At 36.2% G+C, this 27,974-nt stretch overlaps 1 protein-coding gene across 2 annotated transcripts; it reads left to right on the top strand.

Moving 5' to 3' along the window:
- The first annotated feature begins 3 nt into the window (after window positions 1-3).
- On the top strand, window positions 4-24,808 carry kif2a (kinesin family member 2a). 2 transcript variants are annotated; one of them, XM_056463978.1, is made up of 21 exons: window positions 4-219; window positions 3,728-3,822; window positions 4,052-4,174; window positions 4,255-4,309; window positions 6,551-6,706; window positions 8,919-9,019; window positions 9,311-9,406; window positions 10,559-10,613; window positions 10,696-10,858; window positions 11,432-11,522; window positions 11,660-11,723; window positions 11,796-11,887; window positions 11,972-12,114; window positions 12,259-12,463; window positions 12,580-12,690; window positions 12,781-12,848; window positions 15,484-15,567; window positions 20,414-20,564; window positions 22,879-22,980; window positions 23,102-23,237; window positions 23,328-24,808. In XM_056463978.1, the coding sequence occupies exons 1-21, from the start codon at window positions 159-161 to the stop codon at window positions 23,411-23,413; spliced, it is 2,238 nt and encodes a 745-aa protein (XP_056319953.1). In that variant the 5' UTR covers window positions 4-158; the 3' UTR covers window positions 23,414-24,808. The 2 variants fall into 2 exon arrangements, with proteins under 2 accessions (XP_056319953.1, XP_056319954.1); XM_056463979.1 differs by lacking the exon at window positions 15,484-15,567 and having other exon boundaries at window positions 5-219.
- Window positions 24,809-27,974: the final 3,166 nt, after the last annotated feature.

The raw sequence follows: 27,974 nt of genomic DNA, 5'->3' as shown, positions 1-27,974 counted from the left end.
CTCTGGACTCGCTCCCTCTTTTATGTCTCGCGCTGTGGCCGCCTCCCGGTTTTTTGAGCAACACGGAACAACAAATGTGAAAAATTCAAACACAAACACTGTCTATAGTTCCCACACGCCCGTCTAATCGAATATTCCCTTCGTATCATAAATGAGCCATGGCTGTGAACTTCGGCAGGATCGTCGTGGGGATTTATGTGGAGATAAAGCGCAGCGATGGTGAGTTCATATTTGGGTCGCCTGTAACCGTCCGTTAAAGTCGTTGCCCCGGTTCGGCTAACAGATGCTAACGTTACCCCACAAATAAACCCGAGAGAAGCCACTCGTTTAGGTGGTCGGTTCTGGTATAAATCAATATATGGCGTTAAGTTTACTCTGTTGGTGGTGGTTGCCGGGGTAGTTAACGAGCTTATGTCAATCAACAGTGCAACTGTCGGTTTACGTTAGCCACCTGCTAACCCGGGTGGAGTTTGTTTAGTTGTTCATAATATCAGCGATCTTATTTGATTGAGTTTGGTTCTGGTTTAGGAATTGCAAATTATTGGGCAATTATTTGTGTAATATTGGCAGGGAGTGCAAGCACGTAAATCCTGTAGTTTCTGGATTTATGTGGGTTAGCCATCTTAAATCATCTGCAAATGAGTGTTTTGTTTGACAGATTAGGTGTAAATGGAGAGAGGGAGGTCGCTGGGTTTACTGATACCTTGTTTAGCTTAGTATTTTGTCTTAAATTCACCCAAGTTTTAGCATCAGTCACCTCATATCAATCACTCATTTGGGTTTATCATGACATCTGAGTGTCTGTTTTATTTACAGTAATATATGTTGGCTATTATTGTAGATAACAGGTAGCCCCTAGCTAAAAGTGTCAAGACTTGAAGATGACCAGCAAGTTCCCTTCAACTTGTATGATGTCATTCTTTGGACTCAAGGGTTGAGCATCCTAGTGGCCAAAGGAAATGCTGACAACAGGAGTTTGGGATTTGTTGTAATGTTATAAACAGAATCAGGTGATCATAATTGTATTGATTGAGATAAAGTTGGTTTTATATTTGTGCATTCGTATATTTAGTAGTCCTTATACTGTTTTAAAACGCTAATTTGAACATTGGGTCTGAAATCGCATTTAAATGACTTTAAAACAACTTAAGCACTATTTAATTGACTGAACAAACTGACTGTGTACTTTGATAATCATTGGCTGCTAAAAAAATGTCACTATTTAGATTTTTGCAAATAATACTTTTCTGAAAAGATATTATTAAGGAGAAGCCTGAATGTGCAAATATAAAACCAACGTTACTTCAATATTGTATTGTCGATATTTATATTTTATTAGTCACTCTAAAACAGAACCAGTGTTTCACGTGTATTGTAAGTTAATGCAGTGTTTGAAGAATAACTGTTTAAATGTTGGACATTTATTAGATTATAGATGTCTAGGTATGTAATTTATGACTGCATGTTTCTACTTCACATATAAAAAGAATAATAAAATAATGTAGGTGCAGCTTATTGCAAAATGTTATCACTATTCTGAATTAATGTCTAGATCACTTAGAATTGTGTGAAATAAGCTCAACACTACCACAGAGTTTTTAAGTCAAAATTGTGAGATAGAAAGTCTGAGAAGAAAAGTCATAATTATGAAATATTAACTCTGATTGGCTAGAAAGAATTGCAATATAAAAAGTCACTGGTACTTTTTTGAAGTGACTATTTTGTGCATGATAGAATCAAGCTTCCATGATAATTGGCTCAAGGCAAAAGATAAAATAATTTTAGAAGGTAGGACAACTCTGCATGAATAACAAAAATAGTAATGTTGTTACTAGTTTTGCTACGAAATCTTCATTGTTGTTCTTATTATCATTGATATTAAAAATAAGTCATTAATAAAATAGTTTTTTTTATTAGTTTAATTGTAATCTTAGCTAATATTGAGTTAAAAAGCAGAAATAAAACATACATTTGTTCTGTATAATCGTTATAGGCTATTTGTATTGCACAAAAGCAGTGTTTAAAAGGGCTGAACAATATATTGTTTAAGCATCTTTGTGTGTATATGCAACAGTCACATCTCAGGATTATATAGTTTATCAAATAAATATATTATTAAAAATCTTCTTTTTTTTTGTTATTTATACAATAATGACCGTGTTATTTTGATAGTTAAAATTCTGTACTTGAATACTATTCAACTCTCCAGAAAACCATAAAAAAATGTTTATTTATTTTTGCTTGTAATTTGTGCAGATGGACTGCATAGAGAAAGACTTTATTATCCCAGTCAATCAAGTTTGAGGAAAAGTTTCCAAATAGAGATATTCATATCATCAGGTGAAATTATATTCATATCGCAAAATATATTGTGGCTAGACATAGGACGACAACCGTTTTCAAGGTATACCGCGGTTTGGAAAAGTCAAGGTTTTAAAACACAAAAAATGACCAAAGATGCCGTTTTAAATTGTAAAGAAATCTGTGTTTTTGAAACTAATGAAGACAGCAGAAGGCAAAGATTCATTTGAATTATTTAGCCTCACATGTTTACTGTTCCAAAATATTATAAATGTTTCTTAAAATAAAATATTTTGAGTTTAAAGGGGGAAAAGTGTTATTTTTTTTACCCAGAAACTTAAAAAGAATATATTTTAGAGCAATAATCACAATACTGTGAGACTATAATATTATTGTCAAAGGTTATCATGGCGTCAGAATCTTATACCGGCCCATGCCAAATCGTGGCAAAACTAAATACCGCAGTTATCAGATTTTTCCATTATTGTGCAGCTCTAGTATTTGTTACATTTAACATGGAACAAGTTACTCTGTCAAATTAGGAATTTCTTCTAATGATGGCTTAGTAGTGGCCAAATCTGGATTATTTAAATCAGGGGGGAAAATGTGTCAGGACAAACTTTGTCTGACTGAATATTGCTGACCAGAATATTCAAATGTATGTTAGTAGCGTATACATTTTAAGGCATATTGATGTTTCAGTAGATAAATTGCAGCTAAAGATATCTACAAAATGTGGGTTTAGTTAATGTGTTGATGTCTCAAATAATTATTTCGCATTTCAATGGTGCTGGCATCAACACAAATTGAAAGACTGTCAAAATAAATTATGAGTGTACCTCTTTGAGAAGCTGCATTATATTTTACAAAGAGCAAATGAACAATGAGTCTGGATCTGTTGTTGTGTTAGACAAACCAGTCCTGTGCCTTTGAGAAGTTTAATGTATTGCGTAATAGAGATGACTCTTGACATGCTCTCTGAAGACGAACAGTGCTTGTGACATCTTTAAACAGAAGGGGGTCTTCTTTAGCATCAAAGAGATTTGCCTTTACTTCAAGCAAGATCTTAACTTTTGTTTGGCCTGATGTTGAAGGCTTGGATTTTAAATAGCTTGTTTTATGGCAGGATAATATGTGCCTTTTCCTGCTGATGCCACTGTTGAATAATTGCAGGGAGTGAGATATAGGAATAGCTCTGAATAATAGATACTAAAACACTGCTGTTTGTTTTCAATGATGCTCTGACTTTTTTACTAGCTAATACTAATAGCACAACTTCTGAAGTGTCAGGAGAAACAGATATATTTTGACATCATCATCTTTCATGTCACCTCTATCAGATGACCTCTTTCAGATCCCTCAAAATGGTCAAAAATAAATGATTTAAATGTGTTATTCTCACATAGAGGTGTTGGGTTTCTTACAGGGCGAATACACCAGGCCATGGTGACCTCTTTAAATGAGGATAATGAAAGTGTTACTGTGGAATGGATAGAAAATGGAGACACTAAAGGGAAAGAGGTAAGTCTAGCAGCCTCTCCGCTGCCTGTATTATTAATAATGGATGGAACAACATGCTGGTGTTGTTAGGGTGCAGTATGAAACTCTAACATATTACGTGCTCTGTCAATGAACATGTGTTCATTTCAGATATGATAAATTTGTTCATCATGTTCCCTGTGTCATTCTGTCTCATCAAGATTAGAATATTCTAAACATGTTTTCTTGTAATGTTCATTTGTCTAAACAGATCGATTTGGAGTGTATTTTCTCACTAAATCCAGATGTTGCTCCAGAGGAGGAGATTTCCCTGAGCCCTGTTACACCACCGCCTCCTACACCCAGCTCTGTGAAGGTCAACAAAATCCCTAAGGTTTGTACGAGTTCAGAGTTAAACTGTGAACTTGCATGCTTTCTTTTTAACCTTTTTTGTATTCTTTTGTTTGTGTGCAGAATCGTAGAACTATTGCACCGGGAAGGAGCGAAATTCCATCTAGAGACAACAGAGGTATGTTTGCTCTTATATGACTCAGGAATAGGGTTAAACAATGAGTCAACATAAACTGAATTGCAGCATCTCCATGAGCGGTTATTAAACTGACAAAGGTTGTGAATTAATTATATAAATATGTAGTGTGCATGGACAGGGTGCTTCAGTTTGAAGGATCAGCATGTGCATTTGTCAGTCTCCTGAGAGAGCCAGAGAGTGCACATTCTACAAGATCTTCATCTTGACAGGGTACTCTGAATTCATTAGAACACGTGCTTGCTGGGTAGCAACACTTATTTTCTGAATTTGCCTTATTCTAAAGTTTTGTTGTGATGAAATTACTACAAAAAGCTGCTATATGGTAATAACACAATCGCCATGTCTCAAATAGCATTATGAACTATGTGAATTAGGATGAACCTCATGGTTTTGTGCACAAAAATGATTTCCCTAGATTTGAGATAATTGCTTATTAAACCAAAAAAAAAAAAAATCCAGCCAAATTTTGACTTTAGGGTTTATTGCTATGTAATAGTGCAGGTTACAACAAAAACTATATCACTATTGTAGAACAAAGTTAAAATGTTCAATACGGTCAATTCATCGTTATTCTTCAGGAATATCTAAAGTCAACATGAAATAGAAATTCATCGTATTATTCAAAATACTGGCCAATACACACCAATCCAAAGCCAAACTACTAGTATCTACAAAACCCAACTGTGTTGTCGATTGGCATTGGCTCATGTCTGGTTCAGTCTGGACCAAAAAGCTGCATTTGAGCACACCAAACAGACGAAAGCCGACTGATTCAAGAGTGCATGTTCTGCTCTTGCACAAGAGGGCGTGTCACATCGTGGGGGGGCAGTATCTGTTTTCTCTTTTTGAATGGCAAAGTCAGAACTTTTGACGCACTTTTGAAGAGCACAAACAAAGCAGCATTAAGTACCAGCGTTCATCACTGTAAATCAGGGGTGTCCAAACTCGGTCCTGGAGGGCCGGTGTCCTGCAGATTTTAGCTCCAACTTGCCTCAACACACCTGCACGGATGTTTCTGGAAAGACTAGTAAGTGCTTGATTAGCTAGCCCAGGTGTGTCTAATTGGGGTTGGAACTAAACTTTGCAGGACACCGGCCCTCAAGGACCGAGCTTGGACATGCCTGCTGTAAATGTTACACACCACGGAGGGATTCTCTCCTCTAAATATGTCTGATAATGTAATAATCCATAATGTTTGCAAATATTTAGCAAAATGTAGCTGAATTACAGCCAGCTTCTTTGTGTTTCTTCTTTCCTTGAATTGTTTGCTTGCTACATCACTTCACTACGTCACACTTCTCTGATTCGTTGCTGAATAACCAGTCAGAGCACTGTTTTTAGCCAATGCCAATTGCACATGCTAAATTGGTCAACGAGCTCCAACATTAACTGACTAGAGGCGACGTCTAGAACACACCAAACTAACTAGCTGGACCGATGCTGACAGATGAAACCCAATGGCTGTCCATCAGCTTGATGTGTCCCAACCCTTAATTGTATTGTGGATGACTAATCTATGTATTCCTTTTTTATATGATCTTGTAAACTGTTAATTAAACTCTTAGTCAAACTGTTAATCTTAACTCTGTTATTCAAAATGTTCTGGTGAACCAACAGACTTTTCTGTTGCAGTATATCCTGGGAAAAAGGTCTCCAGTATAGTCACTGTGAAGTTTGTTGATTGTTTAGATATAAAATTAAGTCTTCTTCAATCTACTTTAAAAATGATTTTGAGAATCTTTTTTACTTCGATGTGAATGACAATTTGAAAGAAAAGATCTGTTTTACATAAATGACAAAACACTCAAACAAATAATTCAGTGTTCTGAAAGTGCTTGGGTGTTTTATTAATAGTGACTGTTTTAGTACATGCTCCGTTTTCCCTGTAGTGTATGTGTGTGAGTGAGTGTGTATGAATGTTTCCCAGTGATGGGTTGCAGCTGGAAGGGCATCTGCTGCGTAAAACATATGCTGGATAAGTCGGCGGTTCATTCCACTGTGGCGGCCCCAGATTAATAAAGGGACTAAGCCAAAAAGACAATTAATGTTTTAGTCCACACATGACTTTTCATTGTCTCCGTATACTACACTGGTTGTGTCCCAAAATATAGTGTATCAGAGGGTTGTGAGAGAGCTCTAGTGATGCTGTGAAATTTTCAGATATAGTCTCCATTTGTCTTTAGTGAGATTTTGCTGACTCTTACGTGCTTTGTTTTACAGTGGGCTCGACTCGGGCACGGCCAGCTCAACAACTACAACAGCAGCAGCAGCCACAACCGCAGCCAGAATCAGCACCCCCTCCACCAGCACAACAACCCTCTCAGCCCACACAGAGCCAGACCCAAAGCCAGCTAACTCAGCAGCAACAACAAAACGGTAATCTGACACTCCTTGGTGCGTTTCAATCTGTTCCTGTCAACCCCCTTTTCCCCACAGGAAAATGCTGAAAGGCGGATTGAGGCCCCCTGCAGAGGATGTATGCCGTGTATAAAGAAAAGGCATCCTCTGAAAGTTTGGATTTTCTCCATACACTTAAGCCATTAATCATCGGTCCTTGTCTTGGCTCAAATCTTGGGGTGTGGTTTGGACACCTCAGCTACCAATCAATAAATGGCAAAACCTCCATGATTAATTTTCTAGCTTTGAATTTATGAAGCTTACGAGAGTGTCTGCTGAATTAATCTAGAATGAAAACTGCTCTGCTTTCTGTGTTTTTATGCAACGTCTTATTTGCTTATTTATGGCAGGGATGGGGGCAGAATACACAAATAAGTGAATCAGAATTTCAGGAATCAGTTTATTGGAAAAGGGCAGAAAATGTAGGGCAGAGAATAAAGATAAGTTGGCAAGTTAGAGAAGATGTGTGTTATATTTATCTCCTACAGCAAAAATGTTGGTGTCAAAACAATTATCCCTTAGCATTCATTCATTTTCTTTTTGGTTTAGTCCCTTTATTATCCAGGGGTCGCCATAATGGAATAAACCATCAACTTATCCAGCATATGTTTAACACAGCAGATGCCCTTCCAGCCGCAACCCAACACTGGGAAACACCCATACACTCTTGCATTCACACACATACAGTACGGCCAATTTAGCTTATTCAGTTCACCTATACTGCATGTCTTTGGATTGTGCAGGCACCCGGAGGAAACCCACGTGAACACAGGGAGAACATGCAAACTTCACACAGAAATGCCAACTGACCCAGCCGAGGCTCGAACCAGCAACCTTCTTGCTGTGAGGCGATCGTGCTACCCACTGCGCCACCGTGACACCCCTATCCCTTAACAAATTGTGAAAAAGGCCATATAGGATGTGGGTGATGTGTGTTTTGGTAGAATCTTAGAGAAGCTTTTTAACTAAAACTGTGGTCCTTGGTTATCTATTAAATACAAGTAATGGCATTTTAAATTCAAAACATATGTATTGAAAGCAGCCAGCGAAGTGCTATGCAATTAAACCTCACTCCGCTTGAGCCTCCTTGTTAGAGCAACCAACTCCTATACAAAGAATTGATGGTTTGATACCAGCTTAGATCAGAATGGGTGCAGTAGGACCAGTGGGTAACACTTAAAGGCTCTTCCGGGATGAGAGTGTGACTTAGGGGGGGGTGAGTGTAACGAAGGCCAGCTAGCAAAGTGCTATGCAGGTAAACCTCACTCCTCTGACCTTTAAAGGTGCTCTAGCGACAGACGCTAGAGGCCATGGTCTTTAACATCTTTGTTAGAGCAACCGACTCCCATACAAAGAATCATCGGTTTAATCCCAGCTCAGACCAGGTTGGGTGCAGTTGGGTTACACATATACAGGTATAAAAAAGAACTGAGTCCTCAAATGATGCATTGATATCTTTTGATACAAAATGATCAGTCTGTGCAAGAAACTAAATATCATTTATAGCATTTTAACCACATATATATTATTAATCAACAGCCATGCAGACCTCAATGTATCATCAGTAGCCACAGATATTTTTGTTCACAGATATTCTTTCAAAGTGCTTGCAGTTAACTTGTATAGTATGTTAGTCACAAGTGTGTTAGGTAAAAGTCTGCTTTAATATTCTACTGATGAACAAAATTCACCTGTATATTGGAGTAAATTAACAGCAAACTTTATTTCTCTTCAAATGGAACCGTGAAGTGATTTGTAATTTCAACCTTAGTTTGCCAAAAGAGTCATTGTTCAAATTACACACCGCACTGTTTTTGGTAGGATGAAATTAGAGTCAGTCAGATGAATATTAATGACTTCATTATATGGCCCAATCTTTTATTCCATGTTCTGCTGAGACTGTTGTTTGCAGGCAATAATGTGGTGTATGTTGTGGACAGCAAGAGCGCATGGGTAAATGACATTGGAAAAGGCTTGTTCTGAGAATAGAGCTCTTTAAGATGGAGAGGGTTGTTGGCGCTACCGTGTGCCAGCTGCCAGAGGCTCTGGCTTTTGCACTATGGCCACTCTGTCCACACACATACACACTTATATTAGAGGGAGACGCAGAGTGGGAGGGGGGCAGACTGAAAGAGAGGAAACGATTGTGGCCTTTGTTTAAAAGGAGTTGTGCCTGATTCTGCTCTAACAGCAAGGAGGAAGTCGAACTGTGTGAAGGAAGTGGAAAAATTGCAGGAGAAGAGGGAGAGACGCAGACTACAGCAACAGGAACTGAGAGAGAAGCGAGCACAGGTAAGACATCATCTAGACCAGTGTTTCTCATCCATATTCCTGGATGACCACCAGCTCTGCACATTTTCCATGTCTCCTTAAACGAACACACCTGATTCAGATCATCAGCTCATTCGCAAAGACTGAAAGACCTGTAATGGGTGTTACAAACAAAATTGACATACAAAACATGCAGTGTTGGTGGTCCTCCAGGAACGTGGTTGAGAAACAGTAATCTAAACCTCCCATCTTCAACTTGTAATGTTTGGCTAATGTGTTAGTGAGTGTGAATGTGCTTGTTTTGTTTTGTAGGAAGTTGATACAACGATTCCGAACTATGAAATACTGCAGATGATCCGAGACTTCAGAGGAAGTTTGGACTATCGACCGTTAACCACGACAGACTTGGTAGGTTTTAAATGACTGAGTTATTTAATATACAATTACATTTAATTTAAAGAGCCCCTATTATACATGAAATAGGGTCATATTTTAGTTGTAAGGGTCTCCAACAACAGTCTAATATGCATGCTAGGTCAAAAAACACTTTCATGGTCTTAAAATCTGCATTTAGTTTTACCTAATTATCCCAGCGACTCCCATATGATTCGTTCAGCAATTCATTTGTTCCCAAACCCCTCCTCAGTTCGAAGCTAATCTGCGCTGATTGGACCGATGAGAGCCTGCTGCGATTGGTCAACATTGACAGGCTTCAGCACGAGACAGAGTGAAATGCCCAGCAGATAATCTACAATATAAAAGTAGTCACAGTGCATACACGCTTCATAGTGGATTTTGGCGGCCAGTGGGTGAATGTAAATCACACTCGACCTGCTCTTTTTACACACACACACGCGCGCACACACACACACACACACACACAGGGCCAGCGCATCCATAGAGGCGACCTGGGCGGCAGAATAGAGAGGGCGGCGTCCGCGACACCTCCCTCACCACCAACGTCCTCAGTTATATCCGCGAATGTGTGGCTTTTTTTTCTGTTAGTGGGCGGGCCGCAGGTTTCAAATCTTCCGGGTTTGTGCACGCAACTACTTGTGTTTCGTAGTCGCATCATCACGAAACACCTAATGACTCGTTATCAAGACGACTCGTTTGAAGCACTATGAGTCGACTCTTTTATAGATGAATCAATAGTTTTAAACACTGTACACTTACAGATTTAAGCCTTAGCTGGATATTTCACTTCACTTAGAGCTGTGTTACACACTACATGGAAGGGCATTTTCAAAAACCCATAATATGGGCTCTTTAACATCTTTTAACAAGTATTAGGATGGTCATGTATGATTTTTGCATAATTTGTTTTCTTTTTACTAAACTATTTTATTTCTGAAAAAAAAAGTAAATTGAAAAATGTTTTTATTTTTTTTAAAATATTTTTTGATTATGAAATACAACCCTGTGTTTGAGAATTATTTTCAGTGATGATAAACAAGTGAAAATGCTTCCTTATTATTAACCAGAAAATTCTAAGATATTGCAGGTTTAGTTTACAATATTTCAAGAATTAAAGTGTGATTTGTTTTTTTTTTTCGACAGATTGAAGAGCACCGAATATGTGTTTGTGTTAGAAAGCGACCTCTCAATAAAAAAGGTAATGCTTCAGAAATGACAATTAGTGGGCTTCAATTTGTGTTTTGTATTTTTGGTAATTGTTTCCCTTGTGTTGACTGTAGAATTGAGTGTAAAGGACCTAGATGTGATCACAATTCCAAGTAAGGATGTTGTCATGGTTCATGAACCAAAGCAGAAGGTGGACCTGACGCGATACCTAGAGAACCAAACATTCCGCTTTGATTATGCCTTTGATGACAGCACAACAAATGAAATGGTTTACAGGTAAAGGATGATTTTATTGGTTACTCATTAAACATTTAGGAAATAAGTCTTGATTAAACCTTTAACTACCTAATATCACTACACACTCAATGCATGTTTTCTCAACAGATCCCATAATTTCTAAAATATCAGCCTTTACCAAATGGTTGATATGTCTGTTCATGGTAAAAGTACCGGACTTAATACATATACTATGAAAAATCTGAAAATATGAAGTGTAAGACCAATTTATTTTAACAAGTATTCAAAATAAAACATTTTTGAATACTAAAACACCCCTTTTTTTTAAGTATGCCATTAAATATTTAAGATTTATTAATTTTTTTTTACAATAAAACCAAAATCAAGTGTAGGAATGCAACAGGATTAAGTTTGTTTGATTTTAATTTTTATGTATTTTTTATTTTTTTATTTTTTGTAAACCAACAATGCTGTGTGTGAAAACCATTATTTAAAACAGTCATTCTTTAAATGACTTTAACAGTTCTTATTTAAAACAGTAAAAACATAGTCAACCGTCTGGTAGAGGGGCAGTCAAAGGGTTAAAAAAAATCCAAATTTTTCTCCATGCAGGTTTACTGCAAGACCTCTTGTGGAAACCATCTTTGATAGAGGAATGGCCACATGCTTTGCTTATGGTCAAACAGGAAGTGGAAAAACACATGTAAGAAGCATTTGTTCAATGTTATTTGCTATATATTATTTTTTTTTACCAAAAATGGCCACAGCATTTTAAGTTTTATTCCTAACAGTATTGTGTTTTTTTCCGTTTGTTACAAACAAATGCTTGTTTTGTTTTAGACCATGGGTGGAGATTTTTCGGGGAAGAACCAGGATTGTTCAAAAGGAATCTATGCATTAGCTGGTAATTGATTTGTTCTTGTAATTAGTTTTTTCTTTTTATTTCAAGCATCTAATTTATGCCTTATACACTCAGCTCGAGATGTTTTTCTCATGCTGAAGAAACCAAACTATAAGAAGCTGGATCTTCAGGTTTACTCAACTTTTTTCGAAATTTATAGTGGAAAGGTAAGTGAGTTTTACCTTTTGTCATTGAAACCGTGATTGACATTTAAACATTTTACAACAGTTTTTCAAAATCTGTCTTTTTAGGTATTTGATCTATTGAATCGTAAGGCTAAACTGCGTGTTCTAGAAGATGGGAAGCAGCAGGTGCAAGTGGTTGGGCTTCAGGAGCGCGAGGTCAAATGTACGGAAGATGTCTTGAAACTCATTGAAATAGGAAACAGTTGCAGGTAATACTGAATTGGTGAAAAATTTTATATTATATACACTATTTTATTGTAATTATTTGTATAAAACAGGAATACAACGATCTCTGGTCCTCACAGCATGTTGGAACACACCTTAAACACTTAATTTTTACCTTTTTAATTCAGGACATCAGGTCAGACATCAGCCAATGCACACTCATCCCGTAGCCACGCCGTCTTCCAAATCATTCTACGAAGGAAGGGCAAGATGCATGGCAAATTTTCGCTCATTGATCTGGCGGGTAACGAACGTGGAGCAGACACATCAAGCGCCGATCGGCAGACTCGTTTAGAAGGAGCTGAAATTAACAAGAGTCTGTTAGCTCTGAAGGTCAGTGCTTTAAAAAGGCCACACAAAAAGCAACCAGCTGCCAGAATCAGAGTTTGAAGTGCCAGTTTGAATTTCTCCACCTAATCACTGTAATCTTGCATGTCCCATTGTATTAGGAATGTATCAGAGCTCTTGGCCGTAATAAGCCTCACACCCCATTTAGAGCGAGCAAGCTCACACAGGTCCTCAGAGACTCATTTATTGGTGAGAACTCCAGGACATGCATGGTAAGTTTGATTAAACGCTCAATCTTAAACAGTGGGATGTTTGCCTTTGCTTATTTGCACAGCTCTAATTGCGACTGTTTGTCTGTTTAGATTGCCACTATCTCTCCTGGTATGGCCTCCTGTGAGAACACGCTAAACACTCTGAGATATGCCAACAGGTGAGGACGTGGCGTTGTGCTGTGCAATAATGAAAATGAAACATGAGTGGCATTCTTGCAGATGTATAGAAGCTATATGTTTTTTTTTCTTCAGTTGTTATAGAGACATTTTAAATATATCGCTAACATTTTTGACTTGAAGGGATTGATCTCCCAATAATGAGAATTCCCTATTAATTTACTCACCTACAGGACATCCAAGATGTAGGTGACTGTTTTCTTTATTAGGACATTTAAAGCTGAATCTGTGGTCGGTTCATGGTGATTCATATAATGGTATTAAATGGGGATTTGTTTTTCAGATAAATAATAAACAAGTGTGAAGCAAAAAGATCAGTCTGCGGAACAAATTGATCATTATTTTAAAAATTAGTAGTTTTAATCCACAGCCTCGTCAAACACATATCTGTCGTTTGTAGTCCTTTCACTCTGATGACAAGCATGTGGTCGGGGTCAAGGGGCGTGCCTTTAACATGTAAAGGAATAGTGACAAGTTTTGTTGACAAGACAACTAGGAGTGCGAGTTTGCCAAAATGGTCTGTACGTATGCTTATTTTGGCTGCGGAAATTGCTATAAAATAGGCATGCGCAATAGGGTTGGGTCAAAAGACGATGCCATCGCCGATGGCCGTGGACATCACGATGCTGAGCATCATCGTGATCCTCCACCTCGCCCCCGTCGCAGCAGCAACCCGCTCACGAAAAAACACACTTAGGCCCGTTTACACTAATACTTAGTTTTCAAATGGCATTTTAGAACGAAAACAATCCACGTCTACACTAGCGTTTCATCTAGCATTTCTGAAAAGCACTCCTTCCACACTATACTGCTGAAAAAGCACATCACGTGACCACACACACACTCTGTCATGCTGCAGAGTATGCGGTTGTCTGAGCTCCTGGCAGTCAGCGGGTGCTTTGAGCACAAAAACCAGAGAGCAGTGCACATCAGTTTATCAAGAATTTACTGCTGGATCACTATAGTTGTTAAACGTGAAATTTAATTTATCTTGTCTCTATCTAACTACTCTTCTGTATTTTGAATCTATCAGGTAACGTGTCACAGCGTCAGTACACTGCTTTAATCTTTTGTTTTCACGCTTGTACTTAGTAATTTTAGCGAAAACCTCAGACACTGTTGGTTGGTTCCTGTTGGTTGTGCAGCTTTTTTGCCAACCAAGTTTGTCGACACCATTATAACTACACAGATCACTGCCTATTAATGCATAGTCCTGCGGAAAAAGTGATTGACAGGTGGTAATTTGTGCGTAACTTATCTTTATTTATTTATGATTTGGTTATGGGTAAATCAAAGACCATGCGGGTCAGGTAGTTGAAGCTGTGGGCTACAATTAATTAATTTGTTATGAAATAATTATTCATAAATAATTAATTCACCGCCGCCTATGATGATGATGCCATCGTCCATTGCGATGTTTCACATTAGACATCGTATGATGCCAAATTGGTTGACATCGCCCAACCCTAGTGCACAATATATCGTTTAAGCAAAGATATTGCAATGTGTGTGTCTGCAATAGTCACATCGCAAGACATGCAATGTTGAGTTGGGATTATAGTTGACCAGAAAGCACAGTTCAAAACATGTGAGATTTGTGGAGACACTGCAGAATTTATTATTTGAGTGAAAGTTTATCATCTGCTTCTCTTTTTAAGGCCTGTGACATTAAAGAGACTTTAAGGCATTTAATAGCACATAAAGAAGTTTAATAAAGATTAAGTGTATTGACAAATTTCTGTGATGAAGACTCTGCAAGGTTTTTTTACATTTGATTATTAAATTTCTGTACCCGAATGCTGTTAGACTCTCTAAAACCACGAAGCACTATTTATGTCACTTTAACATTTGCTCCATTGTTTATTTATGACTGTAGTTTGTTTATTATATGTATATAATAAATGACATAAGATATATTTATATTTTACTCCCCTACAAAATCATTTCAATCAATCTAAATGAATGACTTTCCAAATAGAGCTATTTAAGTCATCTGGTGAAATTGTGTTTCTATCGCAAAATATATCGCAGAGAAAAAAAGGTCGCAATATCAAATTTTTCCAATATCATGCAGGTCTACTATAAAATAGTAAGTACACTATTTCAGCTAAAAATCTTCTTTATGTTTATACGTATGTTCTGATGGAAAAAAGAAAAACTCATCTACATCTTGGATGACCTGTGAAAATTTTTTGGGTGAACTATCCCTTTAATGGCTAAGTTTACTCAAATATTAATATTGTCAGCATTTACTCACCTTCAAGTGATTCTAAACTTATCAGTGTTTTTTTTTTCATTTAAAAAAAGAAGATATTTTGAAGAATGCTGAAAAATAAGCATCCATAGCAAGAAAGAAAAAACCATAGAAGTCCACAATTCTTTAAAATATCTTCATTTGTGTTTAGCAGAAGAATGAATGAATGTAGGGTAAAAAAAGAACTGTATTTAATATTTTTATAAACAAATTCTTCACTCAAGCTGTTGTATTTACCTATGATTTGACATGCAAGTGCTGATGGGGAAAAGTCTTGTAACTATACATGGCTTCTGATTGGCTGTGCTCTTCTCTTTCTGTCTTGCTGTTTTTCTCTGTTCTGTCTTGACTTCTGTCTTCAGAGTAAAGGAGTTTGGGATTAGCCCCTCTGACATCCCCTTCTCTCAGGGGGGAGGAAGTCGCTCTGAACCCTCTCCTACCTATGAGTATGAGCACACGTCTATGCAGCTTCCCACATTATTGCCAGTCAGATACACTACAGCAGTGTTGGGGTGGAAATAAAAGTAGATCTAAGCTTTAGTACTAACTTCATGTGCCAGTAGTGTAATAATATCAAACGGATACTTTGTAAAGTAACACTACTTGATAGAGGGGTATGAGATATTGACAAAAAGGTTTTCTCTCTTTTTTGATATGTAACTATAATAAAACAATACTTTGCAGAGGGTGACATGGTGGCTCAGTGGTTAGCACTGTCGCCTCATAGCAAGAAGGTCACTGGTTCAATTCCTGGCTGGGTCAGTTGGCATTTCTGTGTACAGTTTGCATGTTCTCCCCGTCTTGACGTGGGTTTCCTCTAGGCATGGGACGATAACCGCGTTCAAGGTATACCGCAGTATGGAAAAGTCAAGGTTTTAAAACCGTCAAAATTTTCTGCTATACCATTCCTAAGGTATGAGTAAGATTTTTTTACTTACATTTTTTTTTTGTTTTTTTTAGGACAACAGTGTCTCTGGTAGAAAAGATATCCAAATGTGCTGTTTGAAATTGTAAAAAAAAATCTGTGTTTTAAAAAACAAATGAAGACAGCAGAAGTCAATAATTCATTTGAAGTATTTAGCCTGACATATTTACTGCTCCAAAATATGTTTAATGCTTCCCAAATCAAAATATATTGTGATCAAAGGGGAAAAAAGGTTTTGTTTTTTACCCAGAAATTTAAAAAGTTTATATTTTAGAGCAGTAATCTCAATACCATGCTATTGTGAAACCGTGATATTTTTATCCAAGGTTATCATATCGTCAGAATCTTATACCGGCCCATGCCTAGTTTCCTCTGGGTGCTCCGGTTTCCCCCACAGTCCAAATACATGTGCTATAGTTAATTTGAATAAACTAAATTCGCTGTAGTGTATAAGAATGTTGATGTTTCCCACTACTGGGTTGCAGCTGGAAGGGCATCTGCTGTGTAAAACAAATGCTGGATAAGTTGGCAGTTTATTTGGCTGTGGCAACTCCTGATGAAAAAAGGGACAAACCTGAAGGAAAATGAATGAATGAATGAATATATTGCAGAGCGAGTATTTGGGCTGGTTCCAGGGTATCTGCTGGGTATCGAAACGTCTTAAAATGTCTTCAATCTGAACAACAAAATTTTAGGCCTTAAGTCTTAAATTTACTGAAATATTGTGTTGTAAGTCTTAAATCTTTTTAAAGCTATTGCTACCTAATCTGGCCAACACATATCCAATAAATACTGTAAATAATAAAACGTTTAACTTTTTTTTTATTTAAGAATGTCCTTTTTAGCTCTATTTACTATAATGGTTACATTATTTTCCTTACAAACACAATTGTTCCTGGACAGACTGTTGTGCATACATTTAGTTTATTATAGTTTTTAAACCTTTAAAACATTTTTTCAATATATTTTGATGTTAAGAAAGGTTAGGTTGAAAAAAAAAGTGTATGTATACAACTAGAGCTTGCTTGTTTTGACACAATATTTAAAATATTTTTCTCATTTAACTAAAATGTTATTATTTTTTAATTATTAAATTAATACTATTGTATTATTCAAAGTTTTATAGGGCAAATAAAAATCTTTTCCAACTGGGCCATTCAAAAAACTGCTAAGCATTTATCCCTGTATGAGTCTAAAATTTCATTCATAATGGTCTTAAAAATGTCTTAAAGCCTTAAATTTAACTTGCTGAAACCTGCAGAAACCCTGGGTTTAGGCCTGCCTGTAAACAACCACAATATGTAGTGGCTAAACCATAATTATGTCTTAATATGTGATTTATTGTATCATTAATTTGAACTATTAGTTTGGAACAACTGATTGATTTCAAAACAAAGCAAGCTACTGTGTGAATAATTAAATAATTTATTAAAATAATTTGCTTAAAAACAGGTTAATTCAGGGAGGAAACAGAGTTTGACAAAAGTTCTGCTCCAGCTTTATTTGTAACTATTTTAATGTTTTGCTCTTTGAAACTACAGGGTGGGCCGTTTATATGGATACACCTTAATAAAATGGGAATGGTTGGTGAAATTAACGTCTTGTTTGTGGCACATTAGTATATGTGAGGGGGCTCATGAAAGAATAAAGTTACATTAAACCAAGCACACCATTGTTTTTCTTGTGAAATTCCCAATAAGTTTGATGTCACATGACCCTCTTCCTATTGAAAAAACAAAAGTTGGATCCAAGATGGCCAACTTCAAAATGGCCACCATAGTCACCAACCATCTTGAAAAGATTGCCCCCTCACAAATACTAATGTGCCACAAACAGGACGTCAATATCACCACCAACCATTCCCATTTTATTAAGGTGTATCCATATAAACGGCCCACCCTGTATAAAAGAATATGTTCTTTTAACTGTTTTAACTATAAGGCTGTTTCATTAGTTGTATTAGTACAGTATCTTTGATATTGTAACTTTGAGATAGGGCTGGATGATTCATTGAAAAAAACTGAAACTGAAATTCATAATCTATAACTGACGTAATTTTCCCATGTTGTTTATTCAGCTTTTTTTTAGTACTCTTAATACTTCTCCTTTAAAAATATATTATCATGTGTGGCCAAACTGAGCACTTGAGAGTTTCTCTGACAACACGTTGTGTGCATTGTTCATATGCATGACAATCTGACTAATAAAGCGAATGCAAGTGTCTCATAAGTTAGTTATATTAAATAAAATAATAAATAAATGATAAAAATTATACTAATAAGTCATTTTCTTTGCTGCTAGTTTATTTGGTATTGGGCAGGACCAATGCGTTTCAAAGGCCCACGGCTCCGAACTCCTATATAATCAGCATTTTCACTTCAGCAAATCAGTGAGTAAATGCAGACAATTTTAGTAAATATTCAACTTTTCATTTTTTTTTTACTTATAACATGTCAAGCATCACTCATTTTCCTTCAATTTATTCCCTAAGTTATTAAGAGTTACCATAAGTTCTATCAAAAAAAGTCAAATAGGAAATATTTAATTCAGTGTTTTGTTAAATCTTTGCTGGCTATTTCCCACTTTTAACAATTAAATATATGTTTATATGTTTTTTGTTTGCAAAAAATCTGTGTCTTTTAAATAACTGAAATGTTATATTTTTTTCAAAAGATGACTTCAGTTTCAAGCAATTTGTGCTTTTATTTCAGTTTAAAGTTTTTTGCATAAATGGTTTGTTTCCTTCAATTATTTTAATATCATAAAGAATAGGAACGTGCTCTTTCATTAGAAAAAAGATCTTTAATAATTGAGTATATTTGCAGTACAAATTATATGAACTATGAGAGGGGAAAAAGTTAATAAATAATAATAAAATAATCATTTAATAATAGAAAGCGAGGTTAAGATGGAGAGGCTAACAGTGAATCGTCGTTTACAGACTGAGGCGTTTAATGAGACATGGAGAAAATGGGTAGAATATATTCTTCTATTAATAATAGAATGTATAGTCCGAAAGATGTGAATTTATTTTGTTTATTTTGCATACTATTAGTTTGTAATGAGAGAATGCATAGAAGAAAGATTGTGAGAACAATACCTATTTAAAAAATAAACAAATAAATAAACATTAAACTTTTAAGATCCTAAAACTTCCATCCACACAGTTTCATATGTATATAGTTTATGGAAAAAAGGTAGACTGGGTACCACAATATGGGTTTAAAAAATACACAATTAAATAGTAAATTAATTTTTTTTCTTTTTGACAATATACAAAACAATTATGAGTGTTGTTTTGATTGTTCTTATAATGTCCTTGAATTATTAATGTAACATCCGTATTTATTTATTTATTTTGTGTTTTATAATTACCTTTTTTCTACAATTTCTGGATTTCGATGTTTGGTTGTTTTGTGTACCCATTGTGGAAAACCATATATATGCAATACATCTCTATGCTAATTTGGAAACTGCTATAAAAACTAAATGAGAAATAAAAGAAATCAAGGTTAAATGTTGACTTAATCGTGATTTTGATTTTAGGTCATGTCATCCAGTTTCGATTGGTCGTCTCTGATAAATAGTGCTCATGTTTGAAATAATCTAATTAATTTATTATTGCCATCTTAAACAGCTTGAAATTATTTAGCTTGTTTTATTAGTAACTTGTGGTTGACATTATAGTTTGTCAAGCGGTTTCAGAGTAGCTCCCCCAACACTGCTCAGCAAACAACCAACAATTCTGTGTTGGCTTGCCACCTATGCATGGAAACGCTCATGCACAGCCATACACATAACCACAGTCTGTTTGATGTTATCAGACACATTTGCTGCACTTATATCTCACACTAATGGCTGTTCTTGGTGTAAATATTTTTAACTTCCCTTCTGATCTGTTGTCTTGTCATCTCTCTAACCCTGGGAATGTCTAGCATTTCTGTGGTGCTGTTGTCCTTCCTTCTCCTTTAGAAATAACAACCTAATGCTCATAAACCCTCTATATAATTAGTACAAATAAGATGACACCATAAACAGTTGTGTTAAGTGCAGAAATTACTAAAATTGTTGTTTCTGTTCGTAGACTGTCCAAATGCCTGCTTTCTAGCAGCATAAAACCTTTTAGACTCAAAACCTTTCGTCATTGAAGGTTCTGTTTTAAATTGATGTAGAAGTATGTAGCTTTGCTTTGGGTTACACTTTGGTGATTATGCACTAAACCTCAGATTATGCTGAAGCAAAGTCTTTCAGGCCTTTACTGCCAAATCAAGCTGCACAAAAGTCCTCTGACCTGTGCATGGTGTCATTTAGGTTAGAATGGTTGCTCTCAAAACAACGTCCTAAATGCTGTCAATGTCTGCATTTAGAGTGAAGGAGCTGACCGTGGATCCCAATGCTGTTTCGGAGGGAATCCGCCCCAATGTCAACGCCATCAACCAGCTGGACATCATGGATGAGGAGTGGGAATTAGGCAACTCCCCTCAGAGAGATGACCTCAAACTGCTCTGTGAACAGAATGTAAAACACTTCTTTCCTGTTTCATACTTCATATTTAAAACAATGCTTAATGGCATTGTAATTAAAACCACTATAGAGATCATTTTAAAAGAATACAGTACTGTTTAAAAATAGTCTCTAAGATTTAAAAAGGCTGTATTTATGTAATTAAAAAAATAGTAAAATTGTAATTTTGTGAAACAATTTTTACTTTTTTACTATTTAAACAAATTTTATTATGTAATTTGTTCCTGTGATAGCAAAGCTCATTTTGGAGCTGCCATTACTGCAGTGTTCAAAATTCATCCTACTATGCTACTATGCATCCTCTGAAACATAATTGGGTCATCCTAAAGTAAAAACCATCCATTTCTAATAATTAAACAAGCATATCGTGTACTTGAAGAAGCAATAGTACTGAAAAGTAGTGTTGATTTGTAGTGAACATTGTTTTTTTATTAATGAGTTGTATCTTTGCTTATTGTTTTATATATATATATATATATATACACATATACATACATACATATATACATACATACATACATTTTATATATATATATATATATATATATATATATATATACGCGGAGAATAAGGTGAATTGGCACATATACTAAAGTGTGTATATGTATGTATATATGTATATATATTATATATATACATATACACACTTTAGTATATGTGCCAATTCACCTTATTCTCCGCGTACAAGTGGGCGCAGCCATTTGAATCTTTTTGGCTCGAGACTTCTGGTCTCATTCACTTCCATTAGTTTTTAGATGTTAAAAACAGCTCATTTTGCTGCTTTGAGTGGCAAACTGATAACTTCTTGTTATATTATTCTACTTTGTCTGTATAGTCATGCAAACACTTGTTTTCAGAGCAAGTAGTTTGACCGTTTTCTGCCATTTAATATTCCTAGTCATTTCTCGCATAGGCGACTGAATCGGAAGTTCTAAAACATTTATGAATACGGTCAATAAAGACTTCATTTTTATTATCGATGTAAAAGCTTTATATTGTCTGATATTTATAAGACTTAAACCATAAACAAGACAATTGCAGACAATGCATTCATTGGCTGTTTCTCAATTCCAAGCATGCTGAGAACGGAGTTGTGTTCTTGTGACCGTTCTTGCCAAGTTACCTCAGAAGAACGAGCTTGGGAGACTGCGAGAATAGAGAAAGAGAAATGAGATGCTGGGTTCTTCCTGACGGTCACATGAGATTCACGTGTTTTTTAACTAAAATTTATTTCAACATAACAGCTTTCATACAATAATTTATTGTTTTTCCCCTTTTCCCAATATATACTATCCATAAGGACTGTACAAATATATGTTGCACAATACAAATAAAACAGATTTTAATACGAATTTCAGCAAATAAACACCCTTAATGTGTTTATGCCTTTATTAAAAAAATTTATGGTAATGTTTACATTCACAGTCTCATTTACAGAAACTCACTCCTGAGACAAATAAGTTTTATCTCTGAACTTTAATAATAAATCTATATAAAATTGTTTCCCACCTCCTTTATTCAGCCACACTGATTTCTCGAGCAAGTTTTGCTCTCAAGTCTGCATCGATGCATCCTCAATATCAAGAACACATCTGGGAACTTTCACGCATCTTCCGTTCTTGTTGTCTTGAGTTTTGGAACTGAACTTTGGTGGATGATGATGACACAAGATTGCTGAAGAACGCATATTGAGAAACAGCCATTGTTTCAGTTTTTTTTCGAGTTGGTAGATTGTTTTTATTTTATTTTTGTTGCATTTCGACATTAACAGAACAATATAGGCTAAGTTCTCACAGACTGAGACATTCAAATGAATGATGCTATAACTAATAAACAAAACACCACGCAAGAAATTTATCAAAATAAAATCAACATGATCATACAACTTTAAAGCATGTACGTTAAGCAAAATCTGATTGATTAAACAATTCAAATCATTTCTTGGCCTAAAAGGGATAGTTCACCCAAAACTGAAAATTCTGTCATCATTCACTTGTCACAAACCTGTTTGAGTTTCTTTCTTATGTTGACCACAAAAGAAGATATTTTAAAAAATGTTGGAAACTGGCAACCATTGTCTTCCATTGTATTTGATTTTCCCACTATGGAAGGGTTCTAACATTTTTCAAAATATCTTCTTTTGTGTTCATCAGAAAAAAGAAACCCATAAAAGTTTGAAACCCCTTGAGTAAATTTAGGTTTTTTTGTGCAATATCCCTTTAACACGTCTAAATATCACTTTAGACCCCCAAACCATTAAGACTTCCTCTTGTATGTGGTCTAAAAGCTTTTATTTGAATGTTAACAGGAAGAGGAAGTCTCTCCTCAGCTTTTCACATTTCACGAAGTGGTGTCTCAGCTGGTGGAGATGGAGGAGCAGGTTCTGGAGGACCACAGGGCTGTGTTTCAGGTCATTATACTTTTCATTTTCACACGGCATCTTTGTGAAGTCAGTAGTTCAGTCCCACATTAAAAGGAATAGCTAATTATTATTTATTTTTATTATTGACTTTCTTACTCTGTGCTGACAGGAGTCTATCAGGTGGCTTGAGGATGAGAAGGTTCTCCTGGAGATGACTGAGGAGGTAGACTATGATGTGGACTCTTACTCCTCTCAGCTTGAGCAGATTCTTGACCAGAAGATCGAGATCCTCATTGAACTCCGAGGTAAATGCTGAGAATGCTCTTTTACTTTTTTAATGTTCTCCCGATGGAATGATGAAGCACTAATGGATGCGCGTCTGCTTGTATTATCAGATAAAGTGAGGTCATTCCGGTCTGCACTTCAAGAGGAGGAACAAGCCAGCAAGCAGATTAACCCCAAGCGGCCCCGTGCGCTGTAGCCTGGAACACACTCGCGGAGGAACGACAAACCCATACAGTCCTGTAGGCTTCTCCACAGTATTCAGGAGTGTTCTGAAGAAACTCTTTCCTACTCTCCCTCTCTCTCACACTGCAAATGCTTTTCTTACTTGGAGATTCTAGTCCAAATATCTGAAAATTCCAAATTTAATTTAGCTGAATAAATTTTTTTTTTGCTTCCAATAATAAAATGTAAAAAATAAGTTGTTTTTTGCTTCAAAACAATTAAAATAATCATATGTAAAATAATCTCATTTCGGTTTGAAGTAAGATTATTTTACATATACCAATGGCGGATTTTTTAGCTTGTTTTAAGGAAAAACTCAGTTATTTTTTTTTACTTAAAATAAGTCCAGAAAATGCTCTAATTCAACTTAATTTTTTATTTGTCTAGGATAGCTTCTTAATTTCAGAATTTTTAGATGTTTGGACTAAAAACAAGACAAAAACTCTTAAGAAATAAAAGAATTTTTCGCAGTGCACATGTGAAAAAGCATTAGGTAATTCTCTTACAAATCAGCAGAGGATAAATAAGGGGAGTTTCCTCATCACTAAAACCCTTCATGAATGATTCCGATTCTGAGGAAATCTTTAGACTTTTTTTTAAATTAGTATAGATTTTATTTATTTACTTTTTTTCATTGTAGGTTAAGGGTACAGATTTGTATCAGTTACAGATACTCTTGTGTTCTACCCTTTGAGGGGTTTTGTTTTTTTAGTTGTACCACTGAAATCCTTCCTCCGAAGTTGTTCTAAATTGTATGCATGAACACTCGGTTCAACTGATTATCACTCCGTTCCTTGCATGACTGACTTGGTTCATCTGCACTTTAAATAACCTTGTTTTTTGTTATGGGGGTCTGTTTACTGTACTTGGCACAGTGTATGTTTTTCTGTTGATTTGGCTGTTACGGCATTTTACTCTTGCCACTTATTGAAGGCATATTAACTGAAGTTTAAGACGTTCTCGAAGCATTTAATGCACTGGGAGAAAACTCTTTTTGAGGTGATGTGAATGAATGTAAGATTAGTCAGCAGTTTTGTTGGGGTTTTTTTTTGAAGGCGCTGTCCATTTTCCATTGGTATTCTCTTGTCGCCTTTGTCATCCGTTTATCTGTAGAATGCTTTCGTGCCATATCATGTTTCCTTGTGGAAAGGAAGTTAACAGTCCACCAAAATGCCTCCTCTCCTCCCTTCGTGTTTTACTTATAAAGCTTCCCAACATTCTTACATCACCTGTTAAGATTTGTATATTGTGTTCAACTACAGCAAGATTCTCATAACGAATAGGGAACACTTCTTATCCGCTGCTGATGTTTTCAGTGTTGGCACCTCTCAAACTCAGTGGTTGCTAAATAAAGAATAACTCAACAAAATTCTCAATTTTTATACGGTTTCCTGTCTTTATTTGGATTATTGATTACTTGTATTATACGCTCACTGGCCACTTTATTAGGCACACCTGTCCCCACTGTTCATTGATGTAAATTTCTAATCAGCCAATCACATGGAAGAAGCTTAATACATATAGTCATGTAGACATGGTCAAGACGATCTGCTGCAGTTCAAACCAAGCATCAGAATGGGGAAGAAATTGATTTAAGTGACTTGAAACGTGGCATGGTTGTTGGTGCCAGAAGGGCTGGTCTACTGGGCGCATCAAGGCGTTGATGTCAGAGGAGAATGGACAGACTGGTTTCAGCTGATAGAAAGGCAACAATAACTCAAATAACCACTCGTTTACAACCGAGGTTTGCAGAAGAGCATATCTGAACGCACAATACATCGAACCTTGAGGCAGAAGGGCTACAGCAGCAGAAGACCACACCAGGTGCCACCAGGTGAAACTGAGGCTACAATTCGCACAGGCTCACCAAAATTGGGCAACAGAAGATTGTAAAAACGTTGCCTGGTCTGATGAGTCTCTATTGCTGCTGCAACATTCAGATGGTAAGGTTAGAATTTGGCGTCAGCAACATGAAAGCAAACATCCATCCTGTCTTGTATCAACAGTCCAGGCTTGTGGTGGTGGTGGTGTAATGGTGGGGGGATATTTTCTTGGCACACTTTGGGCCCATTAGTACCAATTGAGCATAGTGTCAGTGCCACAGCCTACCTGAGTATTGTTGCTGATCATGTCCATTCCTTTATGACCACTGTGTACCCATCGTCTGATGGCTATTTCCAGCAGGATAATGCACTAAGTCATAAAGCGTGAATCATCTCAGACTGGTTTCTTGAACATGACATTGAGTTCACTGTACTCAAATGACCTCCACAGTCACCAGGTCTTAATCCAATAGAGCACCTTTGGGATGTGGTGGAATGGGAGATTTGCATCATGGATGTGCAGCCGACAAATCTGCAGCAACTGCGTGATGCTATCATGTCAAAATGGACCAAAATGTACCAAGTACCCTGTTGAATCTATGCCACAAAGGATTAAGGCAGTTCTGAAGGCAAAAGGGAGTCCAACCCGGTCCTAGTAAGGTGGACCTAATAAAGTGGCCGATGAGTGTATAGTAAAAAGAGGAATGATTATGTAGTAATTATGTAGGAATAATTGAGTCTAATTTAGAATGCAGACTCCTTAGAGCCTGACCGATAAGTAATCAAGATAGATAGTAAGAAAAATGTTATAAAAACTTAAAAATACAGATTTTGAAAAGCAATAGGAGTTGAAGTTTTAAATTATAGGCCTAGGTGGCGCTGTTTACTGAACTTTCATCCTATTCAGAGCAATTTACAGGGGGAAATGAGTTTGGGAATTCAGTACAACGGCAGTATGAAAAACAGTATTTTTTTTCTTCAAAAAAATTTGATTTGTTAGAACAAATTCAACAATTGGTATTAATTTGTTATTTAAGTTTGTCTTGTATGTTCTGTTTACGTGCATTAGAATAATTACTGTCCTTTTTCATTGCTGTGTTAATAAACGACTTCTTAGTGTTACTATCCCATATTTTTTATCATATATAAAAGCCGAAACATCTGGTTAACTCTAATATGAGATGTGAATGAAGTAAATAATAAGTGTGCTCTTATTTTGAAATGCTACTTCCGGAAGGCGTTGACGTTGCGTTATTGAAGCGGTTTTCACGCCTCTGCATCTCATCCACGCCGTTTTGCGGCTTTGAGCTGTCGTCGGTTATCAGTCGGTCACTAAAGCCTTTTCTTCGCTGTCTTCAACGTTTCTTCGTCTTGCCTTTTCTTCTTTTGATCTGTTCATCATTTATATGAGAATTCAACTTTTAGCATCACACGGGCATCTCCAGTGTAATGCTGCGGGGGGAAAATACATCTTCACCACGTAAACAAAGGTACAGTTTGTCCGAGACGAACTTCATTCATGCCACTGCCTCTGAAATTATTAAATGTGAACAGTTATTACAATTTCTGATGTTTCCTGACACGTTTGACAGATCACTATCGAGCTGACGACGTCACTTATCGGATTTTTGTCAAGCTGACGTCATCATTCAGCAGAAGAGTGTTAATGGGCTGTTACAGTTCTTATAAATACAGTCATCAGGCGAGTATGTCATAAAACATCCCATATCAGTGTATTTATTAGGTCTTTGTGCATAATTTATCTTATCTGTCTTATCAGTTCCTGTAGTATCAGGTGTATTATGAGGTGGAGCGTAAACTGTTCTGGTCGCAACCAAAACCGAGTTTAAAATTGTTTTAATAATATGTATATCGTATGTAATACATTTATTTAAGTATATTATAAAATATGATTAGAAATCAAAATCGCCTTACTTCACTGCTGCTAGAAAAAAAACTATTTTACCGCAATGGTTTACTCTGACATGGATCTTAAAAGATTCTGGCTGTTCTCTTTTTACAACCCAGCAAGTAGAGCTGCATGATTCTGGCTAAAATGAGAATCACGATTTTTCTTTTGCTTAAAATAAAGATCACGATTCTATAGATGTAAAATAAAGGTTAATATGATTAGGCTATTATTATTTCTATGTCTCAAACATATGGTAAAACAACAATAATAATATTGTATGTATCTACTGTTGGTTAAAATGCAAAGTTTTGAATAGACTTTAAATTTGTCCTGGTCATTAATGCAGGGTAAAGTGATGACCTCAGAATACAACTACTCATAATTCTGGTGTTGAATTATTATGTTTGAGACATTTGCTTGCAATCTGTAATTGACCACATTATTAGACCATTTTTTCTACTGGTAAAATCCGACATTTGTCATTATCAGATTCACTCCTGCATTATATTCAACATTATGTATGCTAGAGTAGTTATACTGACACTGTTAAACGTTTATTGTCATGCACAACACTCTGTTCGCTAAGAAAAAACATATTAAATGCTTGTCGCAATCATAACTCTAAAATGCGATATGACTATTTAAACGATGTGCACGCTTTCGGTTTCATTTTCACTGCTAAGTGCGGTTCATACTTCCCACGCGGCTCCAAAAAGCTCACTCTGTGCCACAAACTGAATGTTATTTACAACTTTATTACCTGTTATTTACAGTGTTGGGGAGGTTACTTTGGAAATGTA

This window comes from Danio aesculapii, chromosome 8 (genome assembly GCF_903798145.1).
Source record: "Danio aesculapii chromosome 8, fDanAes4.1, whole genome shotgun sequence".
NCBI classification, from domain to species: Eukaryota; Metazoa; Chordata; class Actinopteri; order Cypriniformes; family Danionidae; genus Danio; species Danio aesculapii.
This window is presented reverse-complemented; position numbering and strand designations above follow the sequence as displayed.